General features: G+C 47.2%; 1 protein-coding gene across 1 annotated transcript; it reads left to right on the top strand.

Moving 5' to 3' along the window:
* Positions 1–17: 17 nt before the first annotated feature.
* TNFRSF1A (TNF receptor superfamily member 1A) lies at positions 18–22,204 on the top strand. Its single transcript, XM_054163334.1, has 10 exons — positions 18–169; positions 15,714–15,915; positions 16,212–16,340; positions 16,629–16,772; positions 18,363–18,444; positions 18,758–18,825; positions 19,008–19,130; positions 19,464–19,501; positions 20,261–20,420; positions 21,509–22,204. The coding sequence occupies exons 1-10, from the start codon at positions 131–133 to the stop codon at positions 21,808–21,810; spliced, it is 1,287 nt and encodes a 428-aa protein (XP_054019309.1). The 5' UTR covers positions 18–130; the 3' UTR covers positions 21,811–22,204.
* The last annotated feature ends 3,061 nt before the right edge of the window (positions 22,205–25,265 follow it).

The raw sequence follows: 25,265 nt of genomic DNA, 5'->3' as shown, positions 1-25,265 counted from the left end.
GTCGCTGCCAGGAAGCTGAGGACGGAGGAGTTTCGCTCCTCGCTGCTCTGGCTGGGGTTGGGAAAAGGCTGGGGTGGCTTACTCTGGACGCGAGGAACCCTGCCATGGGGACGTAGGGAGCCGCGAAGCCATGCGCGGGCCGGCGCTGCCCTGCAGCTCGCTAGGGATGGTAAGTCACGGCCGGGACTTCGCCGCACGTTCACGGGAGGGGACCGTGTCGTACCCTTGCGGGGATACCGCCTCGTCCAGCTGCCAGCCGCGGAGCTTTCGGGCCCGGGGTATGCCACCTCGCCCGGCTACGAGCCGTTCCCCCGGAGCTGCAGCAAGCCGCGGAGCTTTCGGGACCGGGCTCCCTTTCTCGCCGCTACAGGGCTACCCCCATGGTTCTGGATCTGCTGTACGGCAGTGAATAGTGCGGCTTCCCTCACGGCAGCGCCCAGGGAGTGAGTTTCTCCCTGCAGAGGGATGATGTGGGTGGTTGTAGTGGAGGTTCAGGCTGGTGCCAGACCCACAGGACTGGAGACGGGCGCTTGGGAGCAGAGCCGCGCCTGTCCCGCCGTCATTTGGCTGCCTGCTGTGTAACCAGGCAGCGGCGCTGCGAGGCCGTTTGGACGAGATGAGATGGGGCCAGGCCAGCGCCGGGTTCGCCGACTCCGTTTCCGGGATTGATCTCTGAGTCAGGGAAAAGGCAGCTGGATTTACAGGAACGGTGGAGAGTTTCCTGGAGCCGAGCCCGCGGCGCCGCCGTTAACTCGCGCGGGGCTGTCTCGGCGCACAGAGCCTCCAGGGCTGGGCTCCGCTCTCCTCCCGCTGCTGGTGTGCGAGGGCGGAGGAGCCGCCGCTGACTCACCCCATCCCGCTTCGCTGTGCCGTCGTCCCGAGGTGCCTGCGGTTGTGCTGCCAAGCACGAGATGGAAGCAGTGCTGTTATTAGAATCCTCGAATCGTTTCGATTGAAAAAGATTAGCGAGTCCAACCATTATCTAAGTCTACTAAGGCTGGTGCTAAACCATGTCCCTCAGCACCACATCTCTGCCTCTTTTAAACACCTTCAGGGATGGGGAGTCAACCACCTTACTGGGGAGCCTATTCCACTGTTTGAGAACCCTTTCAGGACAGGTGCAACTCATCCTGTCACTTGTTACTCGGGAGGAGAGACTGACCCCCCACCTGGCTCAACCTCCTTTCAGGGAGCTGTGGGGAGTAAGAAGGTCTCCCTTCAGCCTCTTCTTCTCCAGACTAAACAATCCTAGTTCCCTCAGACCCTTTACCAGCTTTGTTGCCCTTCCCTGGACCTACTCCAGCCCCTCAATGTCCTACTTGTAGTGAGAGCCCCAACTGAACCGAATACTCAGGGTATGGTCTCACTGGTACTGAGTACAGGGGGAAAATTGCTTCCCTGGTCCTGTTGGTCACACTATTCCTGATACAGGACATGATGCAGTTGGACACCTTGGCTACCTGCGCACACAGCTAGCTCATGTTCAGCTGGCTGTCAGTCAACACCCCTAGGCCCTTCTCTGCTGGGCAGCTTTCTGGTCATTCTTCCCCAGTCCTGTAGTGTTGCATGTGGTTGCAACCCAAGTCCTTGGCCTTGTTGAATCTCATACAATTTGCTGTGGCCAGTGCCCTGATAAAGACACTAAAGAGAACTGGCCCCAGTACTGCGCCCTGGAGAACTCCACTAATGAGTGGCTGCCAAGTGGACTTAATTCTGTTCATAAAACAAGGGAAGCTGTATTGCTACTCTGCAGGCATTTAAGCAAAGGTTGTGAGCTGTACCCATGCCCCTAACAATGCAATTTGTCTGAAAGTAAGTTTACCTTTGCTGGTAAATCTTCTTTAGCCTTCTTGGGTATTGTAGGTCAAGATTTTTAAGCTGTGCATTGTAGTTTTGCAGGTGAAAAAGTTACTTGTAAAAGAAATCAAATAGTTTTATGAATAATCAGGCTGCTAGTGATGAGTGATCATCCAGACTCAGCAGATACGTGATAAAGCTGTGACAGTAGGGGTGATGTCACTTTAGTATCATGACATAGCCATGAATTCTGGTATAGAAGTTAAAAGGTCAAACTGTTTATCCCTGAATGCCTGAGCATACTAGTAAAAAATACTTTCACTTGACTGAACTGGACTTTTAGTGTTGGGTTAGTTGTTAGTGTGCTGTCAGAAAGTTGTGACTATGTGATTGAAAGCTACCTTCTTCCAGAAGTTGGATTTTGTTTCTGCATTTGGAAACTTTTCACTTGGACTTTTGCATTTGGAGTTACAGCTAGCACTGGAAGGACAATATGACTTAAAGTGTGGAGTAGGAGCACTCTACACCTTGACTCGAACTGTGGATCGCTTCCCATCTTGGGGCCGAGGTTACGAAAAACACTGACTTGCATAAAGATTTCAAAGCTGTTAGCAAACCTGGAAAAGCATTCTTCTGATTTAGTCATAGAATTGTAGAACTGTTGAGGTTGGAAGGGACCTTTGAGATCATCAAATCCAACCACTCACATAGAACTCGCACTCCTATCACTACTGCTAAACTACTACCACTAACCATGTCCATAAATAGTACATCCATGCTTCTTTTAAATACCTCCAGGAGTGGTGACTTGACTGCCTCCCTGGGCAGGCCATTCCCATGCTTGATAACCCATTCTGTGAAGAAATTTTTCCTACTATCCAACCTGAAGCTCCCCTGGCAGAACTTGAGGCTGCTTTCTCTTGTCCTGTCACTTGTTGCATCTGGGAAGAGACTGACCCCTACCTCACTCCAGCCTCCTTTGAAGTAATTAAAGAGGGTGATAAGGTCTCCCCTCAGCTTCCTCTTCTGAAGACTGAAAAACCCCAGTTGCCTCAGCTGTTCCTTGTAAGACTTGTGTTCAAGGCTCTTCACCAGCTTGGTTCCTCTTCTTTGTCCTTGTCTCAAAACTGAACACAGTACTTGAAGTATGACCTCCTCAGTGCCAAGCAGAGGGGGACAATCACATCAGTAGATCCGCTGGCCACACTATAGTGGCCACTTTAAGTGTATGTGTATATACATACATACATACATATATATATATACACACATGCTCTAAGTGTAGTGGTACACTTATTTCCTTGTAATTCAGGTACTATATGTTATATTATTCATACTATTGGCACAAAATATCGCTGGATTCCCCAAATTCATCATGCTGTTTTCAGTTAAATGATATGCTGGAGGAAGTGTGTTTTTCAGTGGGTTGTCTTTTTCTTTTTGAGGACTTTTCCCCCTTCTATTTACGCATCATTTTGAGTTCTCAGGAACTCCACACTCACTGGAGAGAATGTTTCTTTTTCCATAAAATCACACTTGTATTTCAGTGTTAAAATTCTGACTCTGTTGCTTGCAGGCCTTTCCAGATGGCCTTTCTCACTGCCCTCGTGCCCCCTTGTCATTTTCTGCCTCTTTTATGTTTCCTCTGATTCTTCATAGATTCCTGTAGCTTATTTCCATGCTTTTTCTCTTTCTTTATACTCTTTAACCTTGTTTCCAGGTCCTCTGTGTTTTCCCCATGCACTCCTTACTTTCACAGTGGAAAATATCTATGTGTGTATATATATAAAGGCAGTTTCATTTGTTAAAAGTTTATTAAAAGTTCAGGTTTATGAAGAACAAAGACAAAATTGCATCTTTAATATTTTTGCCCCACAAGTGCATTTTCATTTCTGCTAACGCGTGTGATGATTGCTTTTGAAATCCCCAGACGCATCCTACACTTCATCTAAGTGTTGGCTATAAAAGTTCCTCCCTGGATTTGTTTGGAACCTGTCTCCTGCTTGCTTTTATGTGATGCCTCATAGCTCTTGCTTTGGAACAGATGGAGAGCAGCCATCCCATTTTCTGCATGGTATCCAGGACCTTAGGGCCTGTTGTAGTAGCCTCTGCTCAGTTTTTGTTTCAGTTATTCCCTTCACAGCAGCCAGCCACTGATCATCCTTGTTAACCTTCCTCTATATCATGTCTGGGCTCGTTTATCTTATATTCTCAGGACTGGGGTCCAAAGCTACGAGCTAGGTTCAGTCCTTATGAATTTATATGTTGGCATAGCAACACTCTCAGTTTTGTCCTCAGATCTCTTCCTAACAATTCATAGCAGCTGATTGCAACTCTGATTGCTTTTTTCAAGCCATGTCTGCTCAACCTTTTAATCTGCTTATTACTCTAAATCTGATTTCTATTTGTGATGGCTATCCACTTCTAGCCAAATAAAAGATGCTGGTATTGCGTTTCTGCTAGTTTAAGTTCTCACAAGTAATCAGTCTTGTCAATTTGGACGCCTTTCTGTTTTTGTGAAGTAATCCATTTTCTACACTAGCAATTTTATTTGGGGTAAAACCAGTTTTCTCATTCTACTCCTTCTTGTCCATCTTCTTTAATCATCACAAACGACCTTTGTTTTCATTTGAGGCAGAAGTCTTGTGTTCTCTTCCATAACCTTGGCCTCATTCCCAGACAGCTGAGTGCTTTCTTTGAACCGTTGGTAACACAGGCCTTTCTATGGTGGGCTTAGGGACCTGACACTAGGAAGCAGACCTGAAAGCACTGCTGCTGCATTTCTCTATTAAAGCAACCAGGGGTGTTTTTCCGTTTCCGTTAGTACATGACAACCTGGAGCCGGAAGAAATTCACTCAGCGAGCTACTGACAAGGGACATGAGCACAACTGACTGTGGCCAGTACCAGAACAAGAGGACACAGTCTCAGGCTGCGCCAGGGGAGGTTCAGGCTAGATGTTAGGAAAAAGTTCTATACAGAAAGAGTGATTGCCCATTGGAATGGGCTGCCTGGGGAGGTGGTGGAGTCACCATCACTGGAGGTTTTCAGGAGGAGACTTGATGGGGTGCTTGGTGCTGTGGGTTAGTTGTTTGGGTGGTGTTGGATTGGTTGATGGGTTGGACGCGATGATCTTGAAGGTCTCTTCCAACCTGGTTGATTCTATGTATTCTATGGGCAAGGGCCAAGGGCTTGTGCCTAGCTGAAAATCAGTTTGGGACTGAAGGTGGAGGCCCCAGCTGAGTCTTCTCACAGCTCTTGCTCTGACAGCACTCTGATGCGAGGCTGTACAGCTGCAATCTCAAACTCAGCCCCGAGCACAGGCAGGCAGATACTGGGGTGCCTTGTGCCTGTGATTTTGGGACTCTGATGTTGCATTCACCACTGTGTCCTCTAAGGACAAACTAAAAAGTTGTTTTCTTAAAATTATGATCACCTCCTGTCTTTTCTGCTCTTTATCTCTACTAATATGAAATACAAACTTACAGCTTTATGTATTTTATGAGGTGAAGTCCACAATCTCTCCACAACTGCCTGAAAGGAGGTTGTAGCCAGGTGGGGGGCTGGTCTCTTTCCCCTTGTAACAGGTGAAAGGATGAGAGGAAATAGCCTCATGTTGCTCCAGGGGAGGTTTAGGGGCTATTAGAAGATCCTTCTTCACTGAAAGGGTTCTCAAACACTGGAACAGGCTTCCCAGGGAGGTGACTGTATCCCCATCTCTAGAGGTGTTTAAAAGAGGTGGAGATGTGATGCTGATGTGATGGACCTGATGGAGTGGGTCCAGAGGAAGGCCACAAAAATGATCAGGGGGTTGGAACACCTCTGCTGTGAGGATGGGCTGAGGGAGCTGGGGTTGTTCAGTCTGGAGAAGAGAAGGCTCCAGGGAGACCTAATAGCAGCCTTCCAGTACCTGAAGGGGGCCTACAAGAAGGATGGAGAAGGGCTGTTTACAAAGGCCTGTGGTGACAGGACAAGGGGCAATGGCTTCAAACTAGAGAAGAGCAGATTTAGATCAGATGTTAGGAACAGGCTCTTTACTATGAGGGTGGTGGAACACTGGAATGGGTTGCCCAGGGAGGTGGTTGGGGCCTCATCCTTGGAGATATTCAAGGTGAGGTTCAACAGGGCTCTGGGCAACCTGATCTAGTGGAGGATGTCCCTGCTGAGTGCAGGGAGGGTTGGACCAGATGACCTTCAGAGGTCCCTTCCAACCTAGACCATTCTATGATTCTATGGCATGGTTTAGCACCAGACTTGGTAAAGTTAACTAATAGCTGGACTCGATGCTTAAAGATTGTTTCCAACCAAAATCATTCTATGAATCTGTCTTCAAAGATAAATGACAAGTATTCCTGTTTTAAAATGAAGATTTCCAAGTCCTTTCTTCATTGTGTCAAAGCTATTATCAGTCCTCTGATTTTTAGACAAGGCCTAAAAGTCCAGCACTTCTCCATCTGATAGCCATAAAATGGAGGATTGTTTATAATAATAGGGTCGGTATTCTTTGTTTGGCCTTTCCAGGTTTTAGTGAGCAATGAGAAAAGCTTCCTGTAAATGTTGCTTTAATAGGCATTTCTCGGTCTGTAAAGCAGAAGTTCTGGGGTTTGTGCATTTTTTGTGTGGCAACCTAGAAAAAACAAACTAAACCTTCAACAGCTTATGGAAGTGGCTGAATCAGTTCAAGAACATAAGGGTAGTCTTGCACCCTGATTTCTTTGGTAGCTCATCACTCTAAGCATGATTTCTGTTTTCTTCTGAATTTCCAAGCTGGCTAATTTTCTATGGCTCATCAAACAGGCTAACAGATGACTGATATGTAGGTTGCTTGTGCATTCTTCTGTGTCATGCTGAACTCTTAAGCAAAGGGAAGCTTCTATTAGGAAATATTTGAGAACGTCTAATAACTTGTAATGCCTTTATCTGCAGGTAGTTTAAAAATGGAATTTGCAAAATAGAAACCTCTTTTGAGACAAGCAGTTGAAGGAAAGAGTTTGTTAAATAATTCATAGAATCATAGAATCAATAAGGTTGGAAAAGACCTCAAAGATCATCGAGTCCAACCTGTCACCCAACACCTCATGACTGCTAAACCACGGCACCAAGCGCCACGTCCAATCCCCTCATGAACACCTCCAGGGATGGTGACTCCACCACCTCCCCAGGCAGCCCATTCCAATGGCTAACAACTGTCTCTGTATAGAACTTCTTCCTAACATCCAGTCTAAACCTCCCCTGGCACAGCCTGAGACTGTGTCCTCTTGTTCTGGTGCTGGTTGCCTGGGAGAAGAGACCAACCCCCTCCTGGCTACAACCTCCCTTCAGCGAGTTGTAGAGAGCAATAAGGTCTTCCTTTTAGCCTGGAGAAGAGGAGACTCAGGGGTGACCTTATTGCTCTCTACAACTACCTGAAGGGAGGTTGTAGACAGATGGATGTTGGTCTCTTCTCCCAGGCAGCCAGCACCAGAACAAGAGGACACAGTCTCAGGCTGTGCCAGGGGAGCTTTAGACTGGATATTAGGAAGAAGTTCTATACAGAGAGAGTAATTACCCATTGGAATGGGCTGCCTGGGGAGGTGGTGGAGTCACCATCACTGGAGGTGTTCAGGAGGAGACTTGATGGGGTGCTTGGTGCCATGGGTTAGTTGTTCAGGTGGGTTGGATTGGTTGATGGGTTTGACACGATGATCTTGAAGGTCTCTTCCAACCTGGTCTGGTCTATTCTATTCTATTCTATTCTATTCTATTCTATTCTATTCTATTCTATTCTATTCTATTCCCTGAGCCTTCTCTTCTCCAGGCTAAACAATCCCACCTCCCCTGATACGCTGCACTTCCTTATGCTGTCCCACTGTCTTTATCTTTGACCTGGAAACAGTCCTTTCAAATGTCCCTTATTTCTACTCCTCACACCCACTCTCAACCCCATTTTTCTTACATCTTGCTGAGTTCTTCACTTTTATCTTTGCAATTCCTTTCTTTCTTTGTCTTACTCTGTGGAGATACCGCTTGACTTGTGGTTCTCTGTCCATAGTCTGGTAAGACAGAAACGGCAAAGGTGTCAATTATAGCAATGGCAATAATTTACAGTATTTGAGGTTGAAGATAGTGTAGGGGCTCATAACTCCTGTTTCAGCCACCAAAACATTGCTTAGAAAACCTTTTGGGCTTGTGCAGGTTATTATTTTTTACTGTAGCTATCAGGCAGTAAGTGCTAGTATGAGACATGAGAGGAAAAAGAGTTGCCTCATTTGTGAGGAGAATGTGTGGGCACACAGCTGTCACCTGTTGGGGTAGGATAGTTTTAAAGAAGCAGCATTCTTATTTTCATCTGCCATATTTTTGTTTATTTCTGTAGCAGTTTCAGAAGTAAACCCTAGAGTTTGTACTGACTTTTTTTTTCTTTCCTGGGCAGTCCCCCCTCACTGAAAAAGTGAGGCACCAGTGTGCATGATGTGGCTTGAATTGTCATTCACCTTAAGGAATAGAATAGAATAGACCAGGTTGGAAGAGACCTTCAAGATCATCACATCCAACACCATCTAATCAACTAAAGCATGGCACCAAGCACTCCATCCAGTCTCCTTCTAAACACCTCCAGGGATGGTGACTCCACCACCTCTCTGGGCAGCACATTCCAATGGCCAATCACTCTCTCTATGAAGAATTTCTTCCTAACCTCCAGCCTAAACCTCCCCTGGTGCGGTTTGAGACTGTGTCCTCTTGTTCTGGTGCTGGTTGCCTGGGAGAAGAAACCAACTCCTACCTGGCTACAACCTCCCTTCAGGAAGTTGTAGAGAGCAGTAAGGTCTCCCCTGAGCCTCCTCTTCTCCAGGCTAAGCAACCCCAGCTCCCTCAGCCTCTCCTCACAGGGCTGTGCTCCAAACCCCTCCCCAGCTTTGTTGCCCTTCTCTGGACACCTTCCAGCAACTCAACATCTTTCCTAAACTGAGGGGCCCAGAACTGGACACAGGACTCAAGGTGTGGCCTAACCAGTGCTGAGTACAGGGCAGAATGACTTCCCTGCTCCTGCTGGCCACACTGTTCCTAATACTGTCTGCTTTTCTCTGCAACATTGGTTATTGGATGCTCATTATTTTTCATGGTGGGTGGAATGAGAACAATGGAAAATCACTGTAGAAAACCTCAAACTTTGCCCCGGTGAGCTGTTATCAATAACTTGAGGCTTCAGTGCTTGGTAAATGGAGCTAGATCTGGCTGATAACCAGTCACCAGCGATGTTCCTAGGGGTTCAGTTCCAGGGCCTGTTCTGTTCAGTATGTTTTATCAACAGTCTGGATTCAGGAGTTGCATGCAGCATTAGCAAGTTTGCTGGTGATCCCAAACTGTGTGGTGCCATTGACTCTCTTGCTAGATAAGAGACCTTGCAGAGGGATCTAGATAGATTGGGGCACCAGGCTATGATTAGTGGGATGAAACTGAACAAATTATAAATTCTCCAGCTGGAATAATGCTTGGTACAAGTATGAATGGAGTGAGAGTGGCTGGAGAGCAAGGACTTGGGGGTGTTGGTTGACAGCAAAATTAGTATGAGACAGCAGTGTGTGCCCTGGCAGCCAAGAGGGCAAACCACATCCTGGGGTGCATCAAGCACCGCACAAACAGCCAGTCAGAAGAGGTGATCATCCCACTGTATTTAGTGATGGTGCAACCTCACCTGCAGTGCTGAGTGCAGTTCTGTGCCCCACAATTTAAGAAGTATGGAAAGGTCCTTGGATATGTTCAGAGGAGGGCAACAGAGCTGGGGGAAGGGCTAGAAGGAATTTCCTGTGAGGTGCAACTAAGGACTCTGGACTTGTCTGTTTGGAGAAAAGGAGGCTGAGGGGTGACCTCCTTGCTCTCTGCAGCTTCCTGAGGAGGGGAAGTGCTGAGCAACTCTCCCTTGGTACCCAGTAGCAGGATGCACAAGAATTGTTCAAAACTACACAAGGGAGGGTTGGGAATGGACATTAGGAAGCTATTTTTTGCCAACAGGGTGGTCAGGCTACCTAGAGAGGTGGTCAGCGCCCTGCTGCTGGGGCATTTTGACAATGCCCTTAATACCATCCCTTAACTTTTAGAATAGAATAGAATAGAATAGAATAGAATAGAATAGAATAGAATAGAATAAACCAGGTTGGAGAATAGAATAGAATAGACCAGGTTGGAAGAGACCTTTAGGATCATGGTGTCCAACCCATCAACCAATCCAGCACCACCTAAACAACTAACCCATGGCACCAAGCACCCCATCAAGTCTTCTCCTGAAAACCTCCAATGATGGTGACTCCACCACCTCCCCAGGCAGCCCATTCCAATGGGCAATCACTCTCTCTGTATAGAACTTCTTCCTAACATCCAACCTAAACCTCCTCTGGCACAGCCTGAGACTGTGCCCTCTTGTTCTGGTACTGGTTGCCTGGGAGAAGAGACCAACATCCATCTGTCTACAACCTCCCTTCAGGAAGTTGTAGAGAGCGATAAGGTCACCCCTGAGTCTCCTTTTCTCCAGGCTAAGCAATCCCAGCTCCCTCAGTCTTTCCTTATAGGGCTTGTGTTCCAAACCCCTCACCAACTTTGTTGCCCTTCTCTGGACTCGTTCAAGCAAGTCAACCTCCTTCCTAAAATAAGGGGCCCAGAACTGGACACAGGACTCAAGGTGTGGCCTAACCAGTGCTGAGTACAGGGGCAGAATGACCTCCCTGCTCCTGCTGGCCACACTATTCTTGATGCAGGCCAGGATGCCATTGGCCCTCTTAGCTGCCTGGGCACACTGCTGGCTCATGTTCAGCCTACCATCAACCAGCACCCCCAGGTCCCTCTCCGCCTGGCTGCTCTCCAGCCACCCTGACCCCAGCCTGTAGCTCTGCATGGGGTTGTTGTGGCCTGCATGTAGCTCTGCATGGGGTTGTTGTTTGGTCATCCCTGAATTGGTCAGGCAGTTGGACTAGATCATCATTGTAGGTCCCTTCCAACTGAAATATTCTATAACAGTTTAATGTATTTCTTGAATTTTACAAGGTCTGTCATTGGTATGAATTGGTATACTGCTGAATGGCTTGGGGAGCTGCTTAAGATGGTGCTGGTGTGCTTTTTTTCCTGCCATGTGAAGGATTTTTCTGGAAGGCCAAGTCACTGGTTTGTAATTCACTTGTTGTTTGTGACTATTGCTCAGAGTTGGGTCAGTAATAATGTCTTAGTATGGTTTCATTACACTTATAGACATACTTTCACTTAATCTGTAAAATTGAAAACACCTTTTCTGTTTTCTTGTGGTTTGGAGCCCCTATTGCAAAAGGGATATGGACATGCTGGAGCGTGTCCAGAGAAGGGCCACGAGGATGATCAGAGGGCTGGAGCACCTCTCCTGTGAGGACAGACTGAAGGAGTTGGGGCTGTTCAGTCTGGAGAAGAGAAGGCTCCCAGGTGACCTAATTGTGGCCTTCCAGTATCTGAAGGGGGCTACAAGAAGGCTGGGGAGGGACTTCTCAGGATCTCAGGTAGTGATAGGACTAGGGGGAATGGAATGAAGCTGGAGGTGGGGAGATTGAGGCTGGATGTGAGGAGGAAGTTCTTCCCCATGAGAGTGGTGAAGCCCTGGAATGGGTTGTCCAGGGAGGTGGTTGAGGCCCCATCCCTGGAGGTGTTTAAGCCCAGGCTGGATGAGGCTGTGGCCAGCCTGATCTAGTGTGGGGTGTCCCTGCCCATGGCAGGGGGGTTGGAACTAGATGATCCCTGTGGTCCCTTCCAACCCTGACTGATTCTATGCATCTATGATTCTATGTGTCTAACCAAGTTTTGCTGTGTTTTTGGCTTAGTCTTTCATGCTTTCCTGTGTTGTTTCTATTGCTGACTTGTCTGATTTAAGTGCTGGCTGTATATACTGCCATGCCCAAGGATTAGTCATAGCCTTGAGGATCTTCTATTATTGCTGTCAGACCATCTGTGTGAATGATCTTTTACCTAGTTTCTTGCAAGCAATCAATCTTGTAAGACTGTCAGCTGCTGAAACAAGTTCTGTTTCTTACTTGAGCTTCTGTCGGAGTCATGGCCAAGCTGTCAGCCCATGGCTTGGACGGGAGCACACTGCGTTGGGTTAGGAACTGGCTGGAGGCTGAGCCCAGAGAGTGGTGGTGAATGGTGCCACAGCCAGCTGGCAGCCAGGCACTAGTGGTGTGCCCCAGGGATCAGTGCTGGGCCCCATGCTCTTTAACATCTTTATTGATGATCTGGATGAGGGCATTGAGTCCATCATCAGTACATTTGCAGATGACACCAAGCTAGGGGCAGGAGTTGATCTGCTGGAGGGTAGAGAGGCTCTGCAGAGGGACCTGGACAGGCTGGACAGATGGGAAGAGTCCAAGGGCGTGAGATTGGACACATCCAAGTGCCAGGTTCTGCACATTGGCCACAACAACCCCATGCAGTGCTACAGGCTGGGGTCAGGGTGGCTGGAGAGCAGCCAGGCAGAGAGGGACTTGGGGGTACTGGTCGATGGTAGGCTGAACATGAGCCTGCAGTGTGCCCAGGTGGCCAAGAAGGCCAGTGACATCCTGGCCTGCATCAGGAATAGTGTGGCCAGCAGGATCAGGGAAGTCATTGTGCCCCTGTACACTGCACTGGTTAGGCCACACCTTGAGTCCTGTGTCCAGTTCTGGGCCCCTCAGTTTAGGAAAGATGTTGAGTTGCTGGAAGGTGTCCAGAGAAGGGCAACAAAGCTGGGGAGGGGTTTGGAGCACAGCCCTGTGAGGAGAGGCTGAGGGAGCTGGGGTTGCTTAGCCTGGAGAAGAGGAGACTCAGGGGAGACCTTATTGCTGTCTACAAGTACCTGAAGGGAGGTTGTAGCCAGGTGGGGGTTGGCCTTTTCTCCCAGGCAACCAGCACCAGAACAAGAGGACACAGTCCCAAGCTGTGCCAGGGGAGGTTCAGGCTGGTTATCAGGGAGAAGTTCTTCCCAGCAAGAGAGATTGGCCATTGGAATGTGCTGCCCAGGGAGGTGGTAGAGTCACCATCACTGGAGGAGTTTAAGGAGAGCCTGGATGAGGCACTTGGTGCCATGGTTCAGTTGATTAGAAGGTGTTGGGTGATAGGTTGGTCTCGATGATCTCAAAGGTCTTTTCCAACCTGGTTAATTCTGTTCTAATTCTAGTCTAATTCTATTTCTATTCTGTTCTGTTCCTTTGGTTGAACTTTGCTATTGAGTTTGTGCAGTTTGCTGGAATTTCATAATTGGTTTTCTGTCCTTGAGCACAGCCTGATGTGGGATGATTTGCTTCCTTATCAAAGAAGCAAGGTTCCTCCCTCTCTGTTGTGTATGATGAGAACATCTGTGTCTTATTCTTGGAAATTCAGTTTGTTGCTCCTTGTTAACTACTCTTCATTTCCACTATGCTGAATTTTCACTTCATCAGAGTTTCATGCATTCACACAATTTGATACCTAGGATACACTGGCCACACACTCTCTGCAACATACTCAGAAGCATCAACATGCACATGTCCAGATAGTGTGTCCAGGACCACTAGTGTGCAGTACAGGTAACAAGGGAAGCTGTCTGCCAAGTCTTCATGGCACTGCTGGGGTTCTTCATGGCATCATATACAAACTAGTTTTTAGACAAGTCCATCATACCCTTTGGGAGTTATCAGCTGGGGTGGGCCTTTGTTGGAGAGCCTTGCTGACTTCATGCTCTATAAATCATGGGCCAAGTTGTTTCCTGGTGGGTTTTTTTGTGTTTGGCTTTTTTGGTTGGTTGGTTTTGGGTTTGTTTTGGTTTGTTTGTTTTGATTTTTAACCCTTGTTTTGTTTTGTTTTGTTTTGTTTTGTTTGTTGTGGTTTGGTTTTTGTTTTGCCTTTTAAACCTTTTTAGAATAGAATAGAATTAACCAGGTTGGAAAAGACCTTTGAGATCATCGAGTCCGACCTATCACCCAACACCATCTAATCAACTAAACCATGGCAGTAAGGGCCTCATCCAGCCTCTTCTTAAACACCTCCAGGGATGGTGACTCCACCACCTCCCTGGGCAGCACATTCCAATGGCCAAACACTCTTTCTATGAAGAACTTATTCCTAACATCCAGCCTAAACCTCCCCTGGCACAGCTTGAGACTGTGTCCTCTTGTTCTGGTGCTGGTTGCCTGGGAGAAGAAACCAACCCCCACCTGGCTACAACCTCCCTTCAGGTAGTTGTAGAGAGCAGTAAGGTCTCCCCTGAGCCTCCTCTTCTCCAGGCTAAGCAACCCCAGCTCCCTCAGCCTCTCCTCACAGGGCTGTGCTCCAAACCCCTCCCCAGCTTTGTTGCCCTTCTCTGGACACCTTCCAGCAACTCAACATCTTTCCTAAACTGAGTGGCCCAGAACTGGACACAGGACTCAAGGTGTATGTTTGAAATACTTGCCTTGGGTTTGTATTTTTGTTTGGCCAACAGGCAAAGTAATCCTATTTGTTATATGCTGCAGACTTGTTACCATTCTCCTGGTTCAGGGTCTTTTGCTGATGAGTCATCCATGTTGTGGTGTTACCACAGTGTAGACCTTTTGGCCCTAACATAAACAGCACATTTCTCAATTTCACTGCTGGGAACAGTGTGCTGAAAGCAATGTCCATGGAATAGTGTCCTTCAATTACTGTTACAGGCTGTTCTTTTAACACTTTGTTGTGCTGTTTATTCCCGTGTGTGTGTGTCACAGAATCATAGAATCAGTAAGGTTGGAAGAGACCTCAAAGATCATCAAGTCCAACCTGTCACCACAGACCTCATGACTACTAAACCATGGCACCAAGTGCCACGTCCAATCCCCTCTTGAACACCTCCAAGGACAGTGACTCCACCACCTTCCTGTGCAGCACATTCCAGTGGCTAACAACTCTCTCTGGGAAGAACTTTCTCCTCACCTCCAGCCTAAACTTCACCTGGCACAGCTTGAGACTGTGTCCTCTTGTTCTGGTGCTGGTTGCCTGGGAGAAGAGACCAACCCCCTCCTGGCTACAGCCTCCCTTCAGGGAGCTGTAGAGAGCAATAAGGTCTCCCCTGAACCTCCTCTTCTCCAGGCTAAGCAACCCCAGCTCCCTCAGCCTCTCCTCACAAGGCTTATTCTCCAGGCCTCTCCCCAGCCTCATTGCCCTTCTCTGGACACGTTCCACACACTCACACTCTTACAGTCATACTGCAGTCGTGGTGATCTTAACATTTCTCTTCAAATCCTTGGCAACAATAATCTTCACTATGACAAATAGCAAGGAATTGAAAAGAAAATCCTAAAAAGTGCCTGTTTTATTCTGGCAGACTGTTCAGACAGTGTTAACAGCTGCAGTGTAAAAGCAAGTTTGTGTGTCTGACAGGAGAGAAGGTGAAAGCCTAACTCCCTGATGTTTCTAGGGCTGGCTTGCTCAGGAAGAGTTTTGGAACCTTTTTTGTACTTTGCATGCAGTGAGGTTCTCCTCTGCCTTCTTATCCTAAGCTTCCCATCTGGTTTATTTATTCAGCAGAACTGCATTCTTCTCTCTGGAACTGTTTGTAGATGAGGACAGTCCTACTGCCTTCCTTAATAAAACAATCCTTTGCTATTGAGTAACTTTCTGGCAAGCTGCAGCATTTTCAAGGCATTCCATCTATACATTACACATCACAGGAAGTATTTGCTTTATATACAACCAGTTTATATTTGCTTTATATACAAGCACAGATGACAGGCATGGGTTTGTTGAAGATTTTTATTGGGGGGGGTGGTGGTGGTCTCCCTCCCTACTTTGGTCAGAAAAGAGTCCTGATAGCACAATCAATCAAGTCAGTTGAACTCACTGTTAAAATAGGATTTGATTACATGTGCTGAAGTCAGCTGTTCAGTCTGCAAAGAGATATAATGTTTTCTCACCTTGATCCTCTCCCTCTTTCTCCCTCTCCCTCTGTATTTACAGGTTATCCTAACATTTGTTTGCATGTTGACAAAGGAATCTGTAGAGATTACTCCAGTGCCATATACACTGCAAGTCCATCAGGTAGCTTTTGATGGAAGAGACCCCTCTAAGCCCTTGAGGAGAGAAAAGAGGCAGGTGCAGTGTCAACTGGGGCAATACCTACATCCCAGAAAGACCCACTGCTGCATGAGGTGCCATGCAGGTATGTAAAATAAGTACAGTAATAGTGAGCTTCACCTTAGAGGCACTTGTCCTGCACTCATAAACTGTCTCTGTCCTACAGCTACATCTATGCTCCCTTCCCTATCTCTACCCAGCTAAATTCTCACTCGTTGTCACTTCTGGGCTCTCAGTGTCTTTCACACTGGTGAGAGGAAGCCTACTTGATCCTTACACCATCAACTACCACGGTTCCTTTGAGGAACCAGTGATTCCCAGCCTCCCTTGTACAATGCATTTGCCTTCCTGTCACAGCTCTGTTAAATTATTTTCTTGCAGGGACCTACAAGGAAAAAGACTGTGATGGGCCTGACCTGGCTCCTGTCTGTCCTCCCTGCCCTAATGGCACGTTCACAGCTGTTGATAACACCATGTCTAAATGCTTCCCGTGTACACACTGCCGGGCAGGTGAGGCATCTATAGGGCCTGAGCAAAATGGGTGGCACTTGGAGGGGATGAGCTGGAGGGGATAGCAAGCTAAATGAGGAAGCTTGGAAAAGTAAGCAGCTGAATGAGCAGAAGGACAGTGTATGGGAAGGGATTTGGGACACAAATTACTACAGTCTGAGACAGTTTGCAGGCCATTTCAGCCTTTTTTCTGGGAAGATTTGGGGATGACAATATCTGTCATTGTAACAGTGCTCTCAGCTGAAGGTGAAGGAGGAAGTTGGAATAATTGCTTCTTTCTTTCCCCAGAATTACAGCAGATAGTAGAGAGCCCCTGCACCCCAAAGCAAGATACTGTATGTGGCTGTCGGAAGAACCAATATCAAATTGGCTCATTTGATCTCTTCCAGTGTAGGAACTGCAGCTCATGTGTCAATGGAATTATTGCCAGCTGTGAGTATGGCATGAATATGGCTCCAGTACAGATGTACTGTACTAGAGTATATGTTAGCAGCCCTCTCTTCATTTCATTTCATTGCCCTGAAGTGACTGCAGTTTTGGAACAACTCTTGGTTTTGTCTGCCCCCTTCCCCCAGAAACAAATGGCATTTTTTGCCTGCCCTGGCATCAATCCCTAAATTCTGCCACGATTTCTACCTTCCTTTTGTCCTCAATTTTGGCTGTTGTAAAAGAGAGAGGTATTTTCTACTTCATTTTGGTACCTCTGCCTTGCACATACTGAAACAATGTCTTTGTGCTCTAGAGCAGAATTCTCCCATACCTTCCTTTTCTGTCTTTGTGTGGATATTTCTCCTGATGCACACTGCATTTCCCTCACCAACTGATGGAAGTACTTTGAGTATAATTGCTGAAAACACTAGTGGTCCTAGTGCTCAGCTGAACTGCTTGTCAGTTACTGAACCACCACAGTGTACTGTGCAGTGTTTTAAAGTAAAGAGCTGCTTGGGTAATGCTGAACTGTACTCAGTGGCATTGAGTGTGACCTGGAGATGCTTCAGGTGTCTGGGAGAAGAACCCATGTTAGTTGTCCCAAGCTGCCTCATCTCCAATCAGGAATTGAAGATCTTAACCAAATACTGCTTGCTGCTCTCCACTTGGTGCTGTAACCTAATTCTGTTCATGTCCATTAAATGCTCCTTACCTTGTTACTCTAAAGCTATTCCCTCTGCTTCTCCTGATTCCGTTCCCATCTCTTACCCTGCCTGGTGCGAGGTTTGCTTGTCTCACTGGTGGATGTGTTGTTCCCTCTGCTCAGTAATCTTCCTCTGTCACAGTTTCCACACTTAGACCTATCCTCAAGAGTCATCATCGTACGCTGCCCTTGAGCAACTTCCTCCCTCGTGGCTGATGTAGAACTGTTTTGCTCCTGTCCCTCACTTGCCACAGCATGCATGCTGTTTGTTCTAGTACCTTTTTTTCCTATCCTCATGCATCTTTATGTCCTTCCATCACTGTTCTTGTCTGCTCCTTCCCACACCTGTTTTATTCAGTCTCCACACCGTGACTTGCTTAGATGCAACAGCTCTTTAATTTCTTAGCCCTTCCACTTAGAGGATAGCAGTTCACAAGAGTGGATGTGTGTCCTATGGCTTGAAGTGTTTTCTCCCTGCCCAGAACTGACTTCCTCACCAGTCCCAGCTGCTCACAGACCACTTCTTCCTCATGTTTGCCTGACTAATGTGATTTCCCCTTCCTGTCCCAGTTGAACTCGAATGACTTTCCCTGCTTTGGCAATAGAGCTGTCATTATTCAAAAGACCATTTTCAGCTGCACTGTAATTGTATTCCCTTTCCAAATCTCTGCAGAGGTCCCTGACCTATCAGGATGGTGCCCTTATTTTTTGTAGTATTTTTATCCTCCTCCCATCTTGTCCTCAAACACAGACTGAATCCTTTCTCTCTTCTTCAGTAGCAGTTCCCCAGGCTCTAAGGAGGATAATCTTCCTCTTGTCTTGGAGTGGATTTTCTCCTTATTTTTCCTTCTCTGTCCAAATATGGCAACCATTCCTTCTTTTCTTTACAGGTTCAAAAGACAGAGACACAATTTGCAGGTGTAAGCCTGGATTCTTCCTGACACTTAGTAATGTTTGCAAGCCTTGCAACAGGTGAGATTGTTTTCTCTCTGTATGCCCCTCCACTGAGTAGGAGTGACAGGAGACACAAGCCCCATAGGGGTAGGAATTTTTTCTCAAGACTCTGTCCATCTTGACACTGCTACAATATTCTGCCTTTCTGGGGCAAGTGAGTCTTTCCCTTTGCCATCCCATGTCTCCTCTGTGTAGGCATCAGCCCACTGAGAACCTAAAGTCACTAGCCACACTGCATTGCAGGCTCATCTTGACTTGTCTCTTGCTTTGGATTTTTGTAAATGGCTGGTGTTCCACTTCATGCCTGCTTACCCTTGATTTGCTCTTTCAGCTGCATTGAAGAAGAATGCTTGCAGTGTCATAGCCCAGTGACTACCCTGCCAGCTTCATCTGGACTGAGTAAGTGCTGAGGCAACTGAGGGACAGCAGAATCTTTTCAGTGTGGGCTTTTGTTCTGATAATGCCTTGTAAAGTGTTATTTTTTCCACTCTCTCAAACCATGATTCATTTTCTCACTACCATTTGCACATCTGCACTTGCTGTTCTTTCTCTAGCACTTACCCCCTCTTCCTTTTCTCCAGGTGGGAACCTTATCCTTGGCACCATTGTTGCAATATTTGGAGTGATCTTTGTCCTCTACATTGTAATCAAAGTAGTGAAGCTGGTGCAGCAAAATGGGGTAGTGTTATCTTTCTACTCCTGTGGTGAGTACAGCAGCATATGCAGTGATTGTAATTGGGACAGACATCATTGCCTGTCTGTTTGTGCATGTGTGAAGGGAAAAAAGTGGGATCCCATTACTCTGCTGTAAGGCCAGAGGAACATGAGAGCTTGACAGCTGAACTTACTGGGGCAGTTGTTACAACTCTGCATCCATGCTGATAGCTGTGACTGAAAGTGCTCGTGAGCTCATTGCTGCAAAATCTTGTTGAGGGCAGAACTGTGATAGCTACTTTCCTCTTTTCTTTGGGATCAGAGGAAGTGAAATTAATTTCTGCTTTTCTTTTTCCTTTTTTTTTTCCTTTTTTCTTTTAAAGTGTCCTTGCCACAGACAACCAAGGAGCCGGTATCTGAGGTAAGCAAGGGCTTATGCCCTATGGGTATAAGAGCTTTCCTTATACTCTCAACTATGTTAGTCTGATATCCAGAGTAATGTTTTTCCCCATGGGTGGTTTTCAGGCTTTGTATTTTTAAAGGAGCTGAGTAATAGGGCTGTTCAGCCCACAAGTCTTTTTCTGTAGAGGCTTGAGCCATTCATAGTTTACATCTCCTTCTCTAGGGGATGCTTTTCAAACTCCTGGCTTTTTGCTCTTTTTCTTTCTGGATGCAGTTTGTTTCCCCCCAGACAGCTGGTTCTTAATGCCTTTTCCTCCCTATATGCCCCAAGTATGGAGGGTTTAATTAATTTTACTTCACTGCAGATCTTGACCCCCCAAGCCTCTCAGTGCTGCTTCACAGTATTCTCTCTGGTCCAGTGTTCTGCAATTAAGAGGGCTCAAGCAGTAGCTGAGGTGGGCATATGGCAAAAGTGGCATGTGGAGCTTCTAGAAGTCATCAATTCAAGTCCTGGGCTTAGCTGATTTTGTAAAGAAACTTTTTTTCCAGACTACTGGGTTTTTTATGCCAAAAGTGAGTAAAAACTCCTTGTGTTCTGCTGGAAGGAAATGTGTGGTGACTTCTGTTCAAACAAGACACACAGGAAGGGTTAAAACCTCAGCAGTTGCTCCCCACCTATCTTGGATATATTTTAGTATATAAAGGTAGTGGTTTCTGCAGGAGATAGGTGCATTGTGCTGCTGCAGGTGGTTCTGGACTAACAAAATGTGTCTTTCAGGTCGAAGTGAAAAGAAAAGAAATTTCCATCCTCCTCCCTGAGTCCCAGAAGGAAACAGAATTCCTAGTGAATGCAGCTCCACCAACTGCACCTCTGCCGCAAAGTTCACATGAGCTACCAGACTGTGTCAGCCCTGCCAGGAAGACACAGCTTCCAGACAGTAAGTGAAACTCCTACCTTCCCTCCTTCCCTAGGGAAATGAGAACTTGATTATGCAGATGATGCTAGGAGCATGTTGGAGACACCTTACCCACTGTGCACGACCTCCATGCATACTTCATGCTTGGCGCAGTACAATGGCAGAAGCATGGGCAGGGGCTGTGTGGCTCTATATGCTAAACATCTCTGCAAGGCACTTCTTTTGTCCCTTTTCCCTGTCATCACAATGGATTGTCTTATGTGGTACAGAGAAGGGCAACAAGGCTGGGGAGAGGTCTCGAGCACAAGCCCTGTGAGGAGAGGCTGAGGGAGCTGGGGTTGTTTAGCCTGGAGAAGAGGAGGCTCAGGGGAGACCTTCTTGCTGTCTACAACTACCTGAAGGGAGGTTGTAGCCAGGTGGGGGTTGGTCTCTTCTCCCAGGCAACCAGCACCAGAACAAGAGGACACAGTCTCAAGCTGCACCAGGGGAAGTTTAGGCTGGAGGTGAGGAGAAAGTTCTTCCCAGAAAGAGTAACTGGCCATTGGGATGTGCTGCCCAGGGAGGTGGTGGAGTCACCATCCCTGGAGCTGTTCAAAACCTTATTGACATGGCACTTGAAGCCATGGTTTAGTTAGTAATGAGGTGTTGGGTGACAGGTTGGATTTGATGATCTCTGAGGTCTTTTCTAACCTTACTGATTCTATGGTTCTATGACATGCTGTCACTCTTCACAGTATCACAGAATCATCAAGGTTGGAAGAGACCGCAAAGATCATCGAGTCCAACCTGTCACCACAGACCTCATGACTACTAAACCATGGCACCAAGTGCCACATCCAATCCCTTCTTGAACCCCTCCAGGGACGGTGACTCACAGGCATGATGACCAAGAGCACTCTTTTTGCAGGAATGAGTGGCAGCAAGGACCTAAGCAGGTGTGCTCAGCTCTGCCCATAACTCACAGTAAATCTGTGTGACTACTCCATAAAAGACACTGACAGGAGGGAGCAATGCACGATCCTAAAGCACCTTCCAGCCCTGGGCTATTCACATTCTGCTTAAGGCTGCAGAATCCTGGTTCTCACACTTGATTTATTCTCTTTTCACAGACCCTCCCATTCTCTACACCGTGGTGGATCACGTACCGCTCTCTCGGTGGAAGGAGTTTGTGAGGCGTCTGGGCCTGAGCGACTACGATCTGGAGCGAATTGAGGCGGAGCACCGGCACTTACGTGACGCCCAGTACGAAATGCTTAGACTGTGGCAGCTGCGGATGGGCCACGCTGCCACTGTGGAGCACATCAGCTGTGTGCTCAACCAGATGGAGCTGAGTGGCTGCAGCGAAGCTATTCAAGAGGCTTTGCTAACCCAGAACTCTCCTCAGCCTTGTGGCCTCCACAGCCATCTTTAATCTAGTCTGCTTTAGTTGCTCTCAGTAGGACTCTTAAGAGAGGATCCATAACTCCCTTTTCTGTCTTCCTTTTCCCATATCTTTCTAACACTTCTCAGCTGGGTTTATTTGAGACGGCAGCAGGTGATGCTGGAGTGAAGTTCAGGATTGCTTCACAATCACCACATAGCTGAGGGACATCTACAGCAACGAGAGCCAAGAGAAACATCTACAACAACTCCTTTCCCAAGGAGGGAAAGCACCTCATAAAAGAAGTGGTTTGTGCACTCCGTCCACAATAAGTGACCCGGTATCATCAGCTACTTTAAGGACAAACCTGCTGAAACAGGTGCTCCACCCACCACGTGGTGGGTAATCTTGTAGGGTGACTTTGTTAAGGTGGCTGTTCAGATGGTAAAGTTCAAAGATGGTAAAGCTCAACTCTTGCAGATCTTTTTTTGTCTGCAAGATCAGACAGTCGAAGTGGCTCACATTGCAGCCTTTCAGTAGCTAAATCCGACTTAAGGGAAGCGGTAGGAAGACATGCCTATTGCTGGGAGCAGGAGAGGATCGCCCCCTTTCGGTGTCAACTAGTGATCACTGTGTCAGAAGAGTCCTAGAGCTTCAGAAGTGGCGGCTCTGTGAGAAACGGGAGTATGTTATTCTTTCCACGCCCCTGTTTCCCTGAGGTTCAAGGAGCCTAAGGATTCTCAGCCAGTGGGTCAGATGAGAGGACTAGTGCTTTCTTCTCAAGTTATTTTTCTATACCTAGAAGCCATGTAAGATGGCTTTAACAAAACACCTGCCTGTGTGTTTGTCCAGCTGCAGAGGGGAAAGGAGTGTGCATGTCTGCCTGGGTGAGAAGGTGGCTGTGTACTTGGCAGTGTGAGTGCCTCTGCAAATCTGTGCTTGCATGCAGGTCGGTAGGCTTGTGTCTACCTGCTTATCTGTCTTTGAGTGAGTCACTGAATCTGGTCTAACTGCAGATGGGACTCTGTGTGTGTACATATAGATACATTTTTAGGAACTGTTCAGTAACTTCACACTACTTCCTGGGCTGCATTCTGTGATTGCTGCTTAGGTGTGAGAGCTCTTTGGTACCATTGCCAGGCTCTTACTGTCACTTTCTCATGGGTATTACCTTGGGTGAAGCAGAAGTAGCAAAAATCAATTAGCCTGCATCAGGTGCAGGTTGTCCACACGTTGATTATGTGGATTCTTTTTTAGTCTCTCATCCTTTTATTAGAGAGAAATTTTCTATTGTAAATGCACTAATTGCTATGAATTAAAATTCATATTTTTTACCTCGGTTTCTGTTCTGGTTTTGTCCATTATCAGTTTCTCTTCTGTGACTGTGAGTGGGAACAGAGAAAGGGGAGGAACCTGCCAAAGTGGCAAGAGTGGGCTGCAAGTGTGGGTGGCTTGATGGCCTGGTGAATTTATAAAACAAAAACAGCAGCAAGTTTAATGAACTTCTGTATGTAAAGTTTAGCTGCCCTCAGGTCACAGGGAGCTGGCTGAGGGCAGGAATTATCACTGAAATGAAACCCTGCTTTAGGTCTTCTCAGCTATCCCAGAGTTAAAGGGGATGCTAGCATGTTTTAAACCACATACAATGAGTCATTTTGATTTGCATTTGGCTTTTAAAAGAGTAAATTATAATGGATTATACTTTAATGCTAATCTTACAGAAATGATTTTTTTTGTCTGAGGAACCAAACACTGTGTTAAGGCAGTAAAAACCATTTCACCACTGTAGCCAGTGGTGCTCCCCAGGGATGAGTACTGGGTTCAGTATTGTCATCAACAACCTGGATGAGGGGATAGAGTGTACCCTCAGCAAGTTTGCTGACAAAACTCAGAGGGATGGCTGATACACCTGAAGGCTGTGTTGCCATCCAAGGAGAGATCAGGACTGGGTGGAGAGCTGGATGATGGTGAACCTCGTGAAGTTAAAGGACTGCATCTGGGGAGGAATAACATCAGGCACCAATACAGGCCAGGGGTTCTCCTGATGGAAAACAGCTCAGTGGAGGAAGAACCTGGGAGTCCTAGTGGACAGAAAGTTATCCATGGGACAGCAGTGTACCCTAGGGGCCAAGAGGGCCAATGGTGTCCTGGGGTGCATCAAGAAAAACGTGTCCAGCAGGTGTAGGGAGGCTTTCCTCCCCCTCTGCCTTGGTGAAAGCACACCTGGAATACTGAATCCAGTTTTGGGCTCCCCATTTCAAGAGACAGAGGGATCTACTGGAGAGAGTCCAAGGGAGAGCTTCAAGGATGATTAAGGGACTTGAACATCTTTCCCATGAAGAATGACAGAGAACTGGGGCTCTTAAGATCCCTTCTCAGCCTTCTATTCTCAAGACTAATTAATGTCTATAAATATCTGAGAGGTGGCTGTCAAGATGAAGGTGACAGGCAACCCCTAACATTCTATGATTATCTAACTCTACCAACTCTGGTGCTTAACCCATGTCCCTTAGCACCACGTATCTTTTAAACATCTCCAGGGATGGGGATTCAGCCACCTCCCGGGGGAGCCTATTCCAGTGTTTGATAACCCTTTCAGTGAAGAAGTGTCTTTTAATACCCAATCTAAACCACCCCTGGTGCTATTTGAGGCCATTTTCTTTTGTCCTGTCACTTGGTACTGTGGAGAAGATACCAACACCTACCTCACTCTGACCTTTCAGGTACTTGCAGAGAGTGAGGTCTGGGCTGCAGCCTCTTTTATTGCCAGGCTAAACAACCCCAGTTCCCTCAGCCACTCCTCACCAGACCTGTTCTCCATACCCCTCACCAGCTTCATTGCCTTTCTCTGGTCTCATTCGAGCACCTCAATGTCTTTCTTGTTATGACAGCCCCAATCTGAACCCAGTATTGGAGGAGTGGCCTCCCCAGTGCTGAATCCAGGGGGCAATCACTTCCCTGCTCCTAGTAGAATAGAATAGAATTAAACAGGTTGGAAAAGACCTTCAAGATCATCAAGTCCAGCCTATCACCCAACACCATCTAATCAACTAATGCATGGCACCAAGTGCCTCATCCAGTCTCTTCCTAAACACCTCCAGTGATGGTGACTCTACCATCTCCCTGGGCAGCACATCCCAGTGGTCAATCTTTCTGCAAAGAATTTCTTCCTAACATCCAGCCTAAACCTCCCCTGGCACAGCTTGAGACTGTGTCCTCTTGTTCTGGTGCTGGTTGCCTGGGAGACCAACCCCCACCTGGCTGCAGCCTCCCTTCAGGTCGTTGTAGGCAGCAATAAGGTCTCCCCTGAGCCTCCTCTTCTCCAGGCTAAGCAACCCCAGCTCCCTCAGCCTCTCCTCACAGGGTTTGTGCTCCAAACCCCTCAGTATTCCTGATACAGGCCACTTGGGCACACTGCTCAGAGCCTTCCTGTGCTCACCTGGATAGCACAGTGACCTGATGCACCAGAACAACAGCAATCCCCGACTATGAGGTGTTTCAGAGAA

The sequence above is a fragment of the Dryobates pubescens genome, chromosome 8 (genome assembly GCF_014839835.1).
Source record: "Dryobates pubescens isolate bDryPub1 chromosome 8, bDryPub1.pri, whole genome shotgun sequence".
NCBI lineage: Eukaryota > Metazoa > Chordata > Aves > Piciformes > Picidae > Dryobates > Dryobates pubescens.
Note: the sequence above shows the minus strand (reverse complement) of the source record. Positions and strands in the feature narration are given on the sequence as shown.

Excerpts from the sequence above, each read along its gene's own strand:
- TNFRSF1A (XM_054163334.1), top strand. The coding sequence starts at position 131 with ATGCGCGGGCCGGCGCTGCCCTGCAGCTCGCTAGGGATG. Across the intron at positions 18,445-18,757 it reads GTTTGCAAGCCTTGCAACAG|CTGCATTGAAGAAGAATGCT; the intron begins GTGAGATTGTTT and ends TTGCTCTTTCAG. Across the intron at positions 20,421-21,508 it reads GAAGACACAGCTTCCAGACA|ACCCTCCCATTCTCTACACC; the intron begins GTAAGTGAAACT and ends CTCTTTTCACAG.